Genomic DNA, 14,041 nt, shown 5'->3' on the forward strand with positions numbered 1-14,041 from the left:
TGTGTGTGTGTGTGTGTGTGTGTGTGTGTGTGTGTGTGTGTGTGTGTGTGTGTGTGTGTGTGTGTGTGTGTGTGTGTGTGTGTGTGTGTGTGTGTGTGTGTGTGTGTGTGTGTGTGTGTGTGTGTGTGTGTGTGTGTGTGTGTGTGTGTGTGTGTGTGTGTGTGTGTATCTGTTCATCCGTTGCATATAGCTTTAGATTTCTTTTCTTAGGCATTTTAACTCATATGGTGAATTCTTGCAGCGTGTTCACCATTCACTTCAGTTGAGCTTAATATTCTGTTACATGCATGTTTATCTCTAAAAGCTTGTAATACCTTTGTGGTCATGTAGTCAAGCCTTTACGTTAAACATCTCTAAGCGTGTCGACTTTATTATCCTTATATATTTCATGAGGAGACTGGAAGTTCTATTTAAAGCACAACATAGCCTGCACAGAGATGATGACGTTCTGAGACACGCAGTTTCTTGGAGAAGACACCAGCCACCAGTGGTAAAGTACTTAAGTAAAACTACTTTAAAGTACTACTCAAGTAGTTTTTTTGTATCTGTGTACTTTACTATTTATATTTTTGACTACTTTGACTTTTACTTCACGACATTCCGAAAGAAAATAACGTATTTTTTACGCCATACATTTTCTTTGACAACCAAAAGTACATTTTCAATGCTTAGCAGGACAGGAAAACGGTCAAATTCACTCACTTATCAAGAGAGCATCCCTGGTAATCCCTACTGCCTCTGATCTGGAGGACTCACTAAACACAAATGTTTCGTTTGTAAATGTGTTGGAGTGTGGCCTGGCCATCCGTGAATTAAAGGAAACGTGTGCCGTCTGGTTTGTCTGGTATAAGGAATTGTAAATGATTTTAAGTATATTTTAGCAATTACATTTACTTTTGTAGAAAGGCATTTTGTATTAAGGCATCTTTTTTTTAAGTATTACATTTAGCTACTTTTTCCACCACTGCCATTTAGAAACTTCATCACCATGTTCTATACTACTAGCCTAAATGTAGACATACAGTATATCCCAATGATAAGGGCCGAGATAATGCGTGTACTCATAGTAATACAATATTATTGAAGAAAGAACAATAATAATATGCCTACTAATCGTAATACTAATATTACTGTGTTTTCCCCCAATAAACGAATAGTTAAAAAAATTTAAAAAAATTCCATGCGTGCACTGTGACCTTGACGGATATAGGCCTGCCTATAGGTCCGTGAGTGTGTAGGCATTATGGTAGGCTAGGCTACACGCCTGAACCTTCTGGCCTATTTATTAACAAGCAATGTTTGTATAGCAAATGGCATAGCTCGTGGGAAATATATGCATGTCAACATTATCTGAATTAACTCACTTAAAAGGATGAAGAATGTCTTAGAACAAAATTTAAAAAGGTAGGTTTGTTTTGCATTACAGGAAATAATTATGTCACTGAAGTTTTATATTTTTCCAGAAAGCTCAACAAAAATACCCCATATTAGGTCATTGTCACTTAGTACTTTATTTAAACGACAGTGTTAGTCCTGGGCCTTAGTTTTCAACGATTTACAAACTACGCTTTTATGTATAGAATTTCAATGACGAATGAAACTGTAGAACATTCTACATTTTTTATTTATTTCAGACTACATATTCTCTGAACATATTAAAATCTTTGGCTTGGCGCGTCGGTTCAGAAACGCAATCTGCAGAATTGTGAGAGATTGGGGAGAGGGGCGACAGAAATCACACAAAAAAATCTAGGAGTCAGACACTTATACTAAAACAATGGCCAAAAACATCATAAGAAAAAGAAAACTTTAAATCTCCAGCAAGTAGGGATTGATACAGACATAACCTTACCTGAAATTAAATATATACAACGTCATATTGTTTTGGCTATATATAAACTTTAATAATGTTCGTATTTTATATAATGATGTCCATATACTGTATCATAAACAGAAATCGGTTTTAAATAGAATCTGTCCCAGTCAAATCGTATTTACCTCTTTCTTTTTCAGTTCACAAAAGAGTTCAAGCACTCTGCTTCAGTTCAGCATCTATTTTGCCCTGCACGAGGGGGGGAATTTACTCGCTATCATCCTTCTCCTCTTGGACCGTGGTTGTGGAATGGTTGTACAGTCCTTGGGCCATGAGTTGGAGAGCCAGGCCGTTCTTGTAGCCATTCCCCTTTTTGATTTTTGCCCTCTTATTCTGAAACCAAATTTTTATTTGGGATTCATTGAGATTCAGTTCTGTGGCCAGTGACTGTCTCCGTTGTTCTGTTATGTAGCGATTTGCCTGAAACTCGGACTTAAGTCTCTGCAGCTGTTCAGCCGTAAACGCGGTTCTGGGTCGCTTGTCTTCTTTCTCATTTTTCTTCTTTTTCAATTTCCGTGTCCTTGGGCCTGATGTAGAAACAACAGTGAAACGAACACGTAAATATCAGTTAGTCCTAGGCCCAACAAACATTAATTTACACATGACTAAAACAATGGAGCATTTCCATGTGATAAATATTGTTCATTGCTAAATGTGTGTTTGCAGTCATTGCGACCATTTTGCATCAGGCGCAAGGTGCAAGGCTAAATGATGAACAGTTGTATTTACATAATTCATTCATTTGAATATTCATAATATAAGAAATGCAGTAACACATATCTTCCAATTACATAATACAGAACCAAAAACATATAAGCAACGTCAAAACAATAAAAACGTAGGCCTAGTGGTGTGAATGACCGTTATCCTCGATCGCGTGTCTACTTTGCGCATATGTTTAGGCCTAGGCTATATGTGGTCTACGAATTTCATAGTTTAGACAGATTGGGTAATATCAATAATAACAATATAATATCAACCTACATGCCTTTACTTTCTAACAGACTATTTTTGATTGGCAGGCCCTTTTTTCTGTAGGCCTACCCCACAGACCCGTGCAAGCACGAGAACACACAGTCCTTAGCACAAGTAAGCCTTATAGCTCAGCTCAGACACTATTCCTCCGCTCATTCCACCAATGTGTGTAATAAAAACTCGGTGCCATAAAATGTAAAAGTAAACAAACTTAAGGCAAACATATTTGGTTATTTACTATTTCACTAGGCTATGGTTATACCTACATTGCAATAGGTCTATCTAAAACGCCATTGCACTGGAACGTTAGGCTACTGTCTAGCAAGTTGGCATTGAGATACTTGTCTAGTCTATCCACAGCCATGTAGCGTGCACATAATTACATCTGAGAGGTTCATAATGTAGCATATTCACAGTGCTAATATTGCGATAAAGAAGATACATGGATATAGCCTCATTGTTTATCTTTTTACGACACACTTTCTGCAAACGTGTTACCTAACCGCTGTATAGGCCGAGCGCATAGCTAATATAGGCCTACTATTCATCCATTCGATTGACTTCTCCAAAAACGCAGACGACACAACAAAATGTAGGCTGTCATTTCAGGGGGGGGAAACTATCTCTATAGGGTAAAAAACACAACTAGGTCGTATATTGCAAAATCAAGCTGCGGATCCCAATTCAGTCAGTGCATTGTAGCATACGGTTCGATACTGTATTGTGTGAAACTCAACTATATGCTTCTACTGCTATCATAAACACAATATATTGTGCATAAACCTAGGCTATGTAGCCTAGTACTTTTTAATTGGCGGGATATTTTTATTGGACATTTTCATGCGCGTTATGGACTGTAGCCCTATGTGATATTCATTTCGTAATTTGGAACCACATGGGCCAAAATAGCTTAACATGTAACGACAGGGGTCACGTTTACCTGCAGATACAGGCTAATTTCTGAATACAATAACAGTAGTAGGCCTACAATAGCAATAACATACACAGGCTAGGCCAGGGCCTACTTGCCTAAAATATAACATAGGCTATTTGATTAGCTAAAACAATTGGTTGGTTAAATCCATTTTCGTAAGGCTACAGACCAGACCAGATATCATTCCCGAAAGATATCGAAACCAATCAAGCCTAGTCCCCCAGAGTCATATAGCCTAGGCCTAAATCTTATAGCTTAATCAGTCAATAAATCACTTTAGTCAATCGATAAATATTTTCTGAATTCTGAATCCCATGCCAAACATATTGACAAGGCAGTCTTTACAAACCCCTTGATTTACACCATAGGCCCGTCAATATGTTTCGTCGGGTGAAAAGAAAGTCAGCTATTGTAGTCTAATTGAAGGACGTAATGGTTGACTTATGTAGATAATATAGACTAAACTATTTGTTTAATCTATCTTTTTTTTCTCTCTTTTTTTCGTGCATATTTTGCAATTTTGGCGACGGCCTACAGCGAAGGCTTGCCTAACAGTTAAACGTCAGAATAGGCATGTGGTGTGAAGTAAAACAAGATAGTAAAACAAAACGACCACGGGTAAAGTGGACGTTTCGGTGACCACTCCTTTCAAGTTTGTCTTGTCCTTGCAACACTTTTCAATGAGTTTTATATAAACAATGTGATAACAACGAGGACCGGTTTTTGGCATTGCTTTGTTTTGAGGAGAATAATTCAAATGAGGGAGGAGAATCAAGTTGCAGCCCAGTTGGTCTTCCTAACATGTTCTGCCAGGTCTTATTAATCGTTTGGTTTGAAATGCTCTCACCTAAACAAAGTGGCAATTGTGTGTGTGTGTGTTATTGTTAGATAGATTATGGCAAGTACTATAGGAATATGTCTAGTCTAGCCTACTATGATAATCCAGGCCTATCATCATTTGTTGTTTTGGCTGTTGTTATGATTAGCTTTTTATATTATTTTTGTCTATCGTGCGAATTGACGAATTGAATTAATTGTACAACGGAGCAAAGCGAGAGAGAAAGAGAGAGGGGGGGGGGGCACAGAGAGAGAGAGAGGCAGAGAGAGAGAGAGACAGAGAGAGAGAGAGAGTTTACGATGTTCACATTGACCTATAAACTAGGCCTACTCCCAACACAACCAAAATAACGGACTTTCACATTTCACATCTGCAGGGGTAAAATGATTCGAAAACTAGCGCCATACCAGATGATGGTCGATCCGAATATCTCGTGCAGTAAACCCACGCAGGCCATAACATCGGCGTAGATTCTTTAGCGGGTGGAGATCCTCCATTACTGGCATTCACAACCACTATTGACGCGGTGTCTCCATATCTCGTTGTGGTAGTTCCATTCCCTTCACCTTGTTTTGTCGAGCTCTGTTTCGAGGACGGCGAGGACGACGAAGAAGAAGTACTGTCACTACTGCAGTTGGAATCCTGGCAAAGGCTGCTCGCGTGAGATGGCCTGATGACCAAAGGGTTGACGTTTTCTCTGCCGGAGGTCTGCGCCCGCTCCCGACTCCCAAGCTCCTTCTTGCAGCCGAAGTCTGGCCGCAGAATATTGTCAATAAAAAAGTTTGTGGTTCTATGTACTTGCTGTGCTGCCTGGTGGGGCAAAATGGGAGGAGATGGTAGATTCGGGGAGAGGGACACGCTCTCTCCCTCAGTCGAATCACGGCTGTTTTGATCAATTCGCTCTTCCATAACTGGTACTTTTGGCTGGAGCGCAAACTCTCCACGCCAAACTCCACTTGTTGCTCAATACCGTATCCGAATAATAGCAAACAAAAAAATATATCTTACTATATTATGAAGGAAGTCTATATAAAATACTTTTGATAAATGTGACAATGTTCTACACTGTCGACATGTTGTCTACGAAAGCGATCCAAGTGTCACAATAGCCCTGCGCTACCACGACTGACTACACATCGCGCGCAGCAGCGTCGTCCCTAGCATTCTCTAATGTATGTCAGCGCGATCTTTCTAAACTCTCCTAAAACCCGTTATCCCTCTCACACACTTTCCCCCCCCCCCACACCAACCGGAAGCACGTGAGTGCCAACACACGTGCAATAGACCAATCACTTGTGTAGATCCGCGCTGTCAGAAGTGACGACGTCCAATTGAATTTTACGAATCTCAGCAAATAAATAATAGATGGCTTTTAGGCACCAAACAAGGGGTCTCAGCGGTGCGCTCTTCTTTCATACCAAATTACTATGCTCATCACCGATAGAGGAAAACCTGGTAGGGACATTGGGCTCGTACAGAAATGTTATAGGCTACCAATACATTTAGGACACCAATGGTTCCCGTTAATTTGTTTATCGACTTGATTGCCTTCCACTCTCCTACCACCGAAAGGAGATATGTGTATGCTTTTCTTAAGTCCTCTTCCTCCACATTTGGCAGAACCGTAGCCTATACAATTGACATGCAGTATGCCATTTTTCCCACTCCAGTTGATGTTTTTCCTGTTTTGTATCTAATATAATAGGTGTGTCAAATTGACAACCCGTATATTAAATGACTATCTTATCGAGGCTACAAAATCCCCATGATAGTTGTATAATTACGCACGCGTCATTTCTGCTTTCCAACTGGATAACTCACTTGATAAACGCTTGTAATCATCCTCACCTGTGCATAGCCTGACTTTGGCCGGTCACGTGCTTGTAGGTATAGGCTATATTTAGATTTCTATAAAGAAACACGTTACGTTAGTTGATGGAGGTGGTAGGACGTGATGGAGGTGGTTTGTTTGAGCCTTTGTATCAGACCTATAATAAGAAGTATTAGGCCTTATGGAGATAAAGAGATGCAGCATATCTCATATCAGGCTAATCATTCATGAACCCATTCCAAGGTGGCCTGTATCGTAAAATTGAAAATTGTTTATGTTCACTCTCATTTTATTAAGTTTAAACGGGCATACACTTTGCATTGCTATAGGCCTACATCTGTGTCACTATTTTCTATAGGCTACACCACAGGTGCAGTTGGGTGAGGGTAGAGTCTCATTAAACATCACTACAAATCCAACATTACAATCCCAGATTGAAACATAGATATAGCAGCAAACAAAACAAAACGAAACAAACACACATTGGAGACACCATAGGCCTTATATGTTAGTTAATTGAGAACCTCCATTTTTTTTGCAACAAGGTAGACGCTCGAGCTTCTTTGTTGTGTGACAACTTTTTTCCATGCTTAGGGATACATTTTTTTTTAAATGACACATAAATAAGAGTAATTAGTCACGAAATAATACATTCTGCTCGAAACTATAGGACTGATTCACATTCAACATGCTAGTATTGAAATCTTTATCCCATAAGCTATAGTGTTAGTGTGGGTAGTTAATTAAATTATAATTGGGACACTATCAATATGCTATTTAGCCAAGTAGCCATTGTGGAGACGCAGTCCCTTTTCAGGCGGTAAATGAGGACTCCGGCTCTTATCTTGCCCGCAAAGAGACGCCTTGAGAGGGGCCGCAAAATATAATTTATAGCTTTTAATTACTCTTCATTCCGCCTGATCAGCTTGGCGTTCATCACAGCAGAGTGAATAAAAGCCGGTCAAAAGCACTGTCACTATTCCCTGGCAAGGCGCTTAATCAAAGTAAGCAGGGCAATATTATGCGCTCAAGAGCACCCCGCGTAATTTCCTAGGTGCTGATAAAGCCAGTTGAATAATGCGGCGAGTCTTCTGAGACACCATTTACAGAAATGACTTTATTGACGGCTTAACGTTGGTAATTCATTTAGCCTTTCATGTACTGGACCTGGATTTGTTGCAGTAATAGGATGATAAATGCACTGACGGCCTGAAGCTCGTATTATTGAATATAGTGGGCTGGGGTGCAACACACACACACACACACACACACACACACACACACACACACACACACACACACACACACACACACACACACACACACACACACACACACACACACACACACACACACACACACACACACACACACACACACACACACACACACACGCACACAGTTACGCACACACACACTTCTGCCTTCACTAACGTTAGCTGAAAAGCCCCCAGACAATTTCTAAACGAATGCTCCCACACTTTCTATTTATTTTCTAGGCCATGATCGAATTGCTTTCATACATTTTCGATTGCTTTACTATTTTTCAGAAAGACAACAGACTGGAAGAATACATGTGCTTTTTTGGTTGTGAGACTTAGGTAGGTGTGTGGTGGACTGAAACACCTGGCTGGATATGTACTTGACCGCTCGGACAAAGACAGCCCATATGGATAGAAACGTTCAAGGATATGACCTCAATATACATGTGTCTCTTGCATCCCAGTCTAAAATAACTTGTGGTTTCGTACAATTGAATGTAAATGGATTGGAGTCAGTTACACAATAACAATTAGGCAACAAAAGGTCAAACTGCACCTGGTCCCAAAGCAGTCAGAACTGGAGCACGCAAGCCAGCGCACAGCACTTGTAAAATCCAATGATCGTTGAGGGGATTGATCAGTGATTTGGGCTATCGGATGAAGTTGCAAAGACAGTTGAAAAGAATTGGTTTCATTCGGTTATTTGTGTAATCACGAAACACTCCCACTTAATGTATATCCCTTAAATTAGTCAAACAAACAAAACATGTTCCCGAATGCATCGCTACCTTATGATGAAGGATGTTGTCTGTTAAATTACATTTGGCCGTATTTTGACAATGATATGTCGACCGAGTAATAATCATAAACCCAGGCTACTGGCAACAGCAATATCAGTTTGTAATATTTCCTAAAACGAAGGTTTATCTGTAGTCAGAAGGACAGAGAACAATGGAATCAAAAGCATTCTTTCATTTGAACAAAATATCAAACTTTGTAAAAAAAAATATTTGAAATAGGTAGCCTAACTATCATAAAGCGAATGAATAACGGTACTGTCTCTTTGCGTCTTGAATAATTTTCCCGTGAGAAAGGTTGACCATGGTTAGCCGCTCAAGCATTTGCAATGCTTATCTTTTTAGTACAGAGAAATATACAAGACATCATAAAGCAATCGGCCTACTGTGAAATAAGTGTAAAATCAACTTTATTTGTTGAATAACTTTGCATTCAAGGAATATATAATACAAACTAATGTGATATTGTATTCTTTTATAGTTTATTATATAACACTATAATATGTTAGTATTACATTTAATCTGATCTAATCTTATGTCATATAATATTATATGATATTGTGTTTTCTTATAATACATTAGCTATAGCTTACATATTTTAGATTAAAAACTATTGGGTAGATTGATAATCCACTTTTTTAAACTGAAATGCTTATCTCAAAAGCTAGTGTACTTTAATTAAGAAACTAGCCAAAATAAATGATCAATATGCTATTGAGCTAAATAGCCATTGTGATTTGTAATTATTCACGACCGTTGCCTCATATACGGAAGGCCTAAATTAGCTGTTCAGAACCCAGTCCATTGCAATTGCGTGTTGCCTACATCTAGGCTAGCTTTGAACAATATTTACATTCGTCAATATACAACCATTGTATTACCAAAATAGTACATGCATTGTAATTGATTCAATTGTATACTCCTTGTAATAATGAAATAAAGTCACCTCTTATGGAAACGCTTCGTCTGATAGGCTTACTCATATGCAGCTTAAAGACCCATATAGGCCTAGGCGTATTTCATGTAGACAATTATCAAGTTTCAGATCGGTGACACGTTGTTTCTTCTATTCTAGAGATTCGAACTGGGTGTTGAAAAGTGCTCTTCCATTTCTCTGATAGGCTACAGGGCTTGATACAGTACGAGACATTTAGATACGACTCCGGAATTGTGCTGTCCTCAAGTGGCCACTTCAAGAAATGGGCTTCCCTCGTTCCCAGTGACACCATTCAAGTCACGTCCAGCTATTCATAGTAATGATGGTGCCAATATAAAACCCATAAACAGTGTCACCGTTTAATAAGGTGTAAATCATATACTGTATGTTGAAATACGTCACTAGGAAATGTGTTAGACCTAAGCCTACTTTTCCCTTTAAATTTTAATATATTTTTTAAAAGTTTAAGTTATTTTTGTTTAGTTAGAATATATGGATGTGAATGTTATACATTTCAAGATTTATATCTTTCCTTGTGCAAATAGTTTCTCTTATCAACTGTCAAGTTTGACTTTTGGACTATACTTGGAAAATATTATTATTATTATATATGCGTCATCATCGTCTTTATAGTCGTCACTGTTTTTGGCCTAAACAGCTTCATGCAAGTCTTCGCAATTTACCAATTACATTAATATTACAAACTTGGGTGACATCTTGTGGTCATTCTTGTCATTGTTTTGTCTTATGAACAGAAGGTAGGAATGAAGGAGGGATGGAACGGAGGGAGGAAGTAAGGATGCGAGAAAGCAAACCGCTTCAGAAATTCAAACAGGGATTCTTCTTATCATGTCCAGTAGATGGCAGACAATCGCTAATAAGCTAAATCAGTTCTGCCGCATGCTCTCAGTTGAATGTGCGGCGGTAACATAGCCATATACCACAACCAAACGTAAGATGCAAACAAGCAGTTCTCCAGTTCTCTGCTGCCAATGACTGGAACGAACTACAAACATCTCTGAAACTGGAAACACTTATCTCCCTCACTAGCTTTAAGCACCAACTGTCAGAGCATCTTACAGATTACTGCACCTGTACATAGCCCACCTATAATTTAGCCCAAACAACTACCTCTTTCCCAACTGTATTTAATTAATTTATTTATTTTGCTCCTTTGCACCCCATTATTTTTATTTCTACTTTGCACATTCTTCCATTGCAAAACTACCATTCCAGTGTTTTACTTGCTATATTGTATTTACTTTGCCACCATGGCCTTTTTTGCCTTTACCTCCCTTCTCACCTAATTTGCTCACATTGTATATAGACTTGTTTATACTGTATTATTGACTGTATGTTTGTTTTACTCCATGTGTAACTCTGTGTCGTTGTATGTGTCTAACTGCTTTGCTTTATCTTGGCCAGGTCGCAATTGTAAATGAGAACTTGTTCTCAACTGGCCTACCTGGCTAAATAAAGGTGAAAAAAAGCATGTAAACTATCAAAGGAGTAAGCATTTTAAGCATAGCTGTATGTTGCTGTACATAAAATAACATTTCTGTACATAAAGTATAATGTTTCAGCGTGTGAGACAAACATTTCAAAATGGCACTAAATTCTTCCTATTGATGAGCAAGCGTGCCCCATGACAGGCTTTCAATCCCCTCCTACTGTAATTACGAACCTACTAGTCTGCAGAGCAGCATTGATAATTAGGTTATGAATAAAGACATCGCAGCATCCCAAATGGCAAATATTCCCTATGTAGTGCATTACTTTTGACAAGAGCCCATACGGGATAGAGTGCTATTTGGGACACATCCATAATCAATCATTTACAGAGATATTCCAAAGAGAAGATGACATGTGAATGATACCCTCTCACTGCCTCACAACCACTGTCTTCCTCTGTTGCTCTTTTCAAGGATGACTTTTATTTCTATTTCATGCCATGCCAATGTTGAGTAAATGTACATTGTGTCAATACACAGGACGACTGTAGAGCCTTGATTTGAACATGCAGGGCTACTGGAGAAATGCAATGAACATGCACGCCACAGGAGGCTGTTGAGGGGAGGACAGCTCCTAATAATGGCTGAAAACGAGTGAATGGAATGGAATGGTATCAAACACATGGGAAGTGCAATACCATTCCATCTATTCCGTTCCACCCATTACTATTAGCCCATCCTCCCCAATTAAGGTACCACCAGCCACCTATGACGCACACCAACACCATCATTTGGGTCATATCTCTATCAGATTGCATTTAAATGATCTGTCTGGATTTTTTTGTTGAAGATGTCTGCACAAACATACAGAATGAAAAGAAAATCCTATTCAAAACCTCTCTCAGCCAAGGTTGTCTCAGCCAAGTTTTTTGCACATCCCATTATCATCATCCACCACTGAAAGTCTCACCACACTCTTGAAATGCAAGAAGTATGCCCACAATCCCACATCTCAGCCCTCAGACATTTATATGCCAGAGAGGTAGAGGAGATGTTTGCATACTAAACAGTAATTATCATTCTGTTCTCTCTCTCTCTCTCTCTCTTTTTTTCACATACACATACACACACACACAAACCCACACAAACACACGAAGGAGAGCTGGTGGTGTTTGTCGTAGAGCTTAGGCTGAAGGGTCGGTCTGACAGAGCAATGGAAGGGAGTGGGAAGATGGATGCACACTAAACATATTGTATTCACTACATTTTATACTTTCATATAATACATAATGAAAAATGTCTTCATCTGGGTTTTTTAGAGCTTGTTTTATTGCATACCCTTGCGGGGGAAAAGAAAGGACACTTTCAATCTTCAATCATTTTCAACTGACGTCTCCCAAACTTGAAGTCGTTCAGAGGAAGGAAACTGGAGGTCGTAGTTTCTGTGCCTTTCACCACTGAACACAAGGTCACAGTTGTTGTGCTTTTCAGACACCTTTCATGGCAGGTTTTGACCTTGTTTACAGTAGGCTGCTGTTGTGACTACCACAGCAGACATCACTGTGACACTCTGCTACGCGACTTGGGTCATGTCTTTCATTTAACACAGTACCTTTCTTGTTCTTCAGCCTCTCTGAGTATGTGCAGCACCCAGTGTAGGGTATGACAAAATCATTCATTTTTTCCAACTGCTTACACACGTTTTTAAAACTGTCTCCTTTTTTCAAAACTCTACACACAATTCCCAAAGCTGCACACACAAAATGCAAAATGCCTCACATCTCCTTCAAAATGTAACACTGCATTCAAAATGCCATAAACACATGTCAGAATGAAGCATTTGCATCAAATGGCAAACACTGCTTTCATAATAGTACATTTTTGGATATACCATGTAAACACTGTTGTTCTAAATCTAAAGCTCTTTGGTCTTTCATAGGCTTAAATCTACATTTCAATACAATGTTCTACAGTGAAAGAAATCTGCCGAGAGGGGTAACAAGTACACTGTAAACACCAATGCAATGTAGAAACAGAAAATATTTATTAGGCCAAACATTACTGTTGTATACAGTAGCATACAACAAAACCATAAACATATGTAAACCAAAAGTATATTTTTTAGAATACAGTAAAGAACACAATTGTTTGTGTGGGGTCCCGGGGGGGGGGGCAGTCATCAGTGCTGAGCTACGCTTCATTTCTTCTCCGGCCTGGGTCTGGCCACGATACTTCGTCCACATCACAAGATACGTTTTCTCTTGCTAAACATCGAGGGAGGTATCTCCTAGCATGGTGTATCCAACCTTGGACAGAGGCAACCTCTATGTCCCCACATGTGTCATCCATTGCCTGGAGAAGTGGCATGCGGGCATAGGGTTGGCGATCATATACTTTCCAGCGCCAGGCTGAGAAGAATTCCTCTATGGGATTTAGAAAAGGTGAATATGGGGGTAGGTACAAAACTACAAATTATGGATGGGTGGTAAACCAGTTTTGGACCAGAACAACCCGGTGAAAACTAACATTGTCCCATAAAACCACAAATCTAGCAGGCTCCTGATCTGGATCAGGGACAAGCATTGTGTAAATTGCATCCAGAAAAGTGAGCATATGGCCGGTGTTGTACGGACCCAGTGTGGCATTGTGATGGAGGACCCCGTTTTGAGTGATGGCAGCACACATAGTTATATTACCCCCACGCTGTCCAGGGACATTGGTAATTGCCCTCTGTCCTATTACATTTCTTCCCCGGCGCCTGGTTTTGGTGAGGTTGAAGCCAACCTCATCCACATAAATAAATTCATGGCGAATTACATGGGCATCCAGCTCCAATACTCTCTGTAACAGACAAAAGGATATATAAATGAGTATATATGGTATATCTAAAGTACTGGAAGTAGTGTTGCATACATACCTCTACAAAGTCATGCCGCATATTCTTGACTCTGTCAGAGTTTCTCTCAAATGGCACCTTGTAAAGTTGTTTCATCGTCACTCGGTGCCGTTGGAGGATGCGTTGTATGGTGTGACAGTCTTACAGCATTGATGTTGTTAAATATGGTGTCTTTATTCAAGATATGCTCTCTTATCTCTCGAATCCTAATTGCATTGTTGGCCAAAACCATATTTATAATTGCAGT

General features: G+C 39.4%; 1 protein-coding gene across 1 annotated transcript; it reads right to left on the bottom strand.

The window, feature by feature from the left end:
• Positions 1-1,533: 1,533 nt before the first annotated feature.
• On the bottom strand, positions 1,534-5,845 carry LOC118369998 (homeobox protein engrailed-1-B-like). The gene is made up of 2 exons (XM_052499232.1): positions 5,028-5,845; positions 1,534-2,400 (listed from the first exon to the last, which is right to left on the bottom strand). The coding sequence occupies exons 1-2, from the start codon at positions 5,527-5,529 to the stop codon at positions 2,081-2,083; spliced, it is 822 nt and encodes a 273-aa protein (XP_052355192.1). The 5' UTR covers positions 5,530-5,845; the 3' UTR covers positions 1,534-2,080.
• Positions 5,846-14,041: the final 8,196 nt, after the last annotated feature.

The sequence above is a fragment of the Oncorhynchus keta genome, chromosome 37 (assembly GCF_023373465.1).
Source record: "Oncorhynchus keta strain PuntledgeMale-10-30-2019 chromosome 37, Oket_V2, whole genome shotgun sequence".
Lineage (NCBI taxonomy): Eukaryota > Metazoa > Chordata > Actinopteri > Salmoniformes > Salmonidae > Oncorhynchus > Oncorhynchus keta.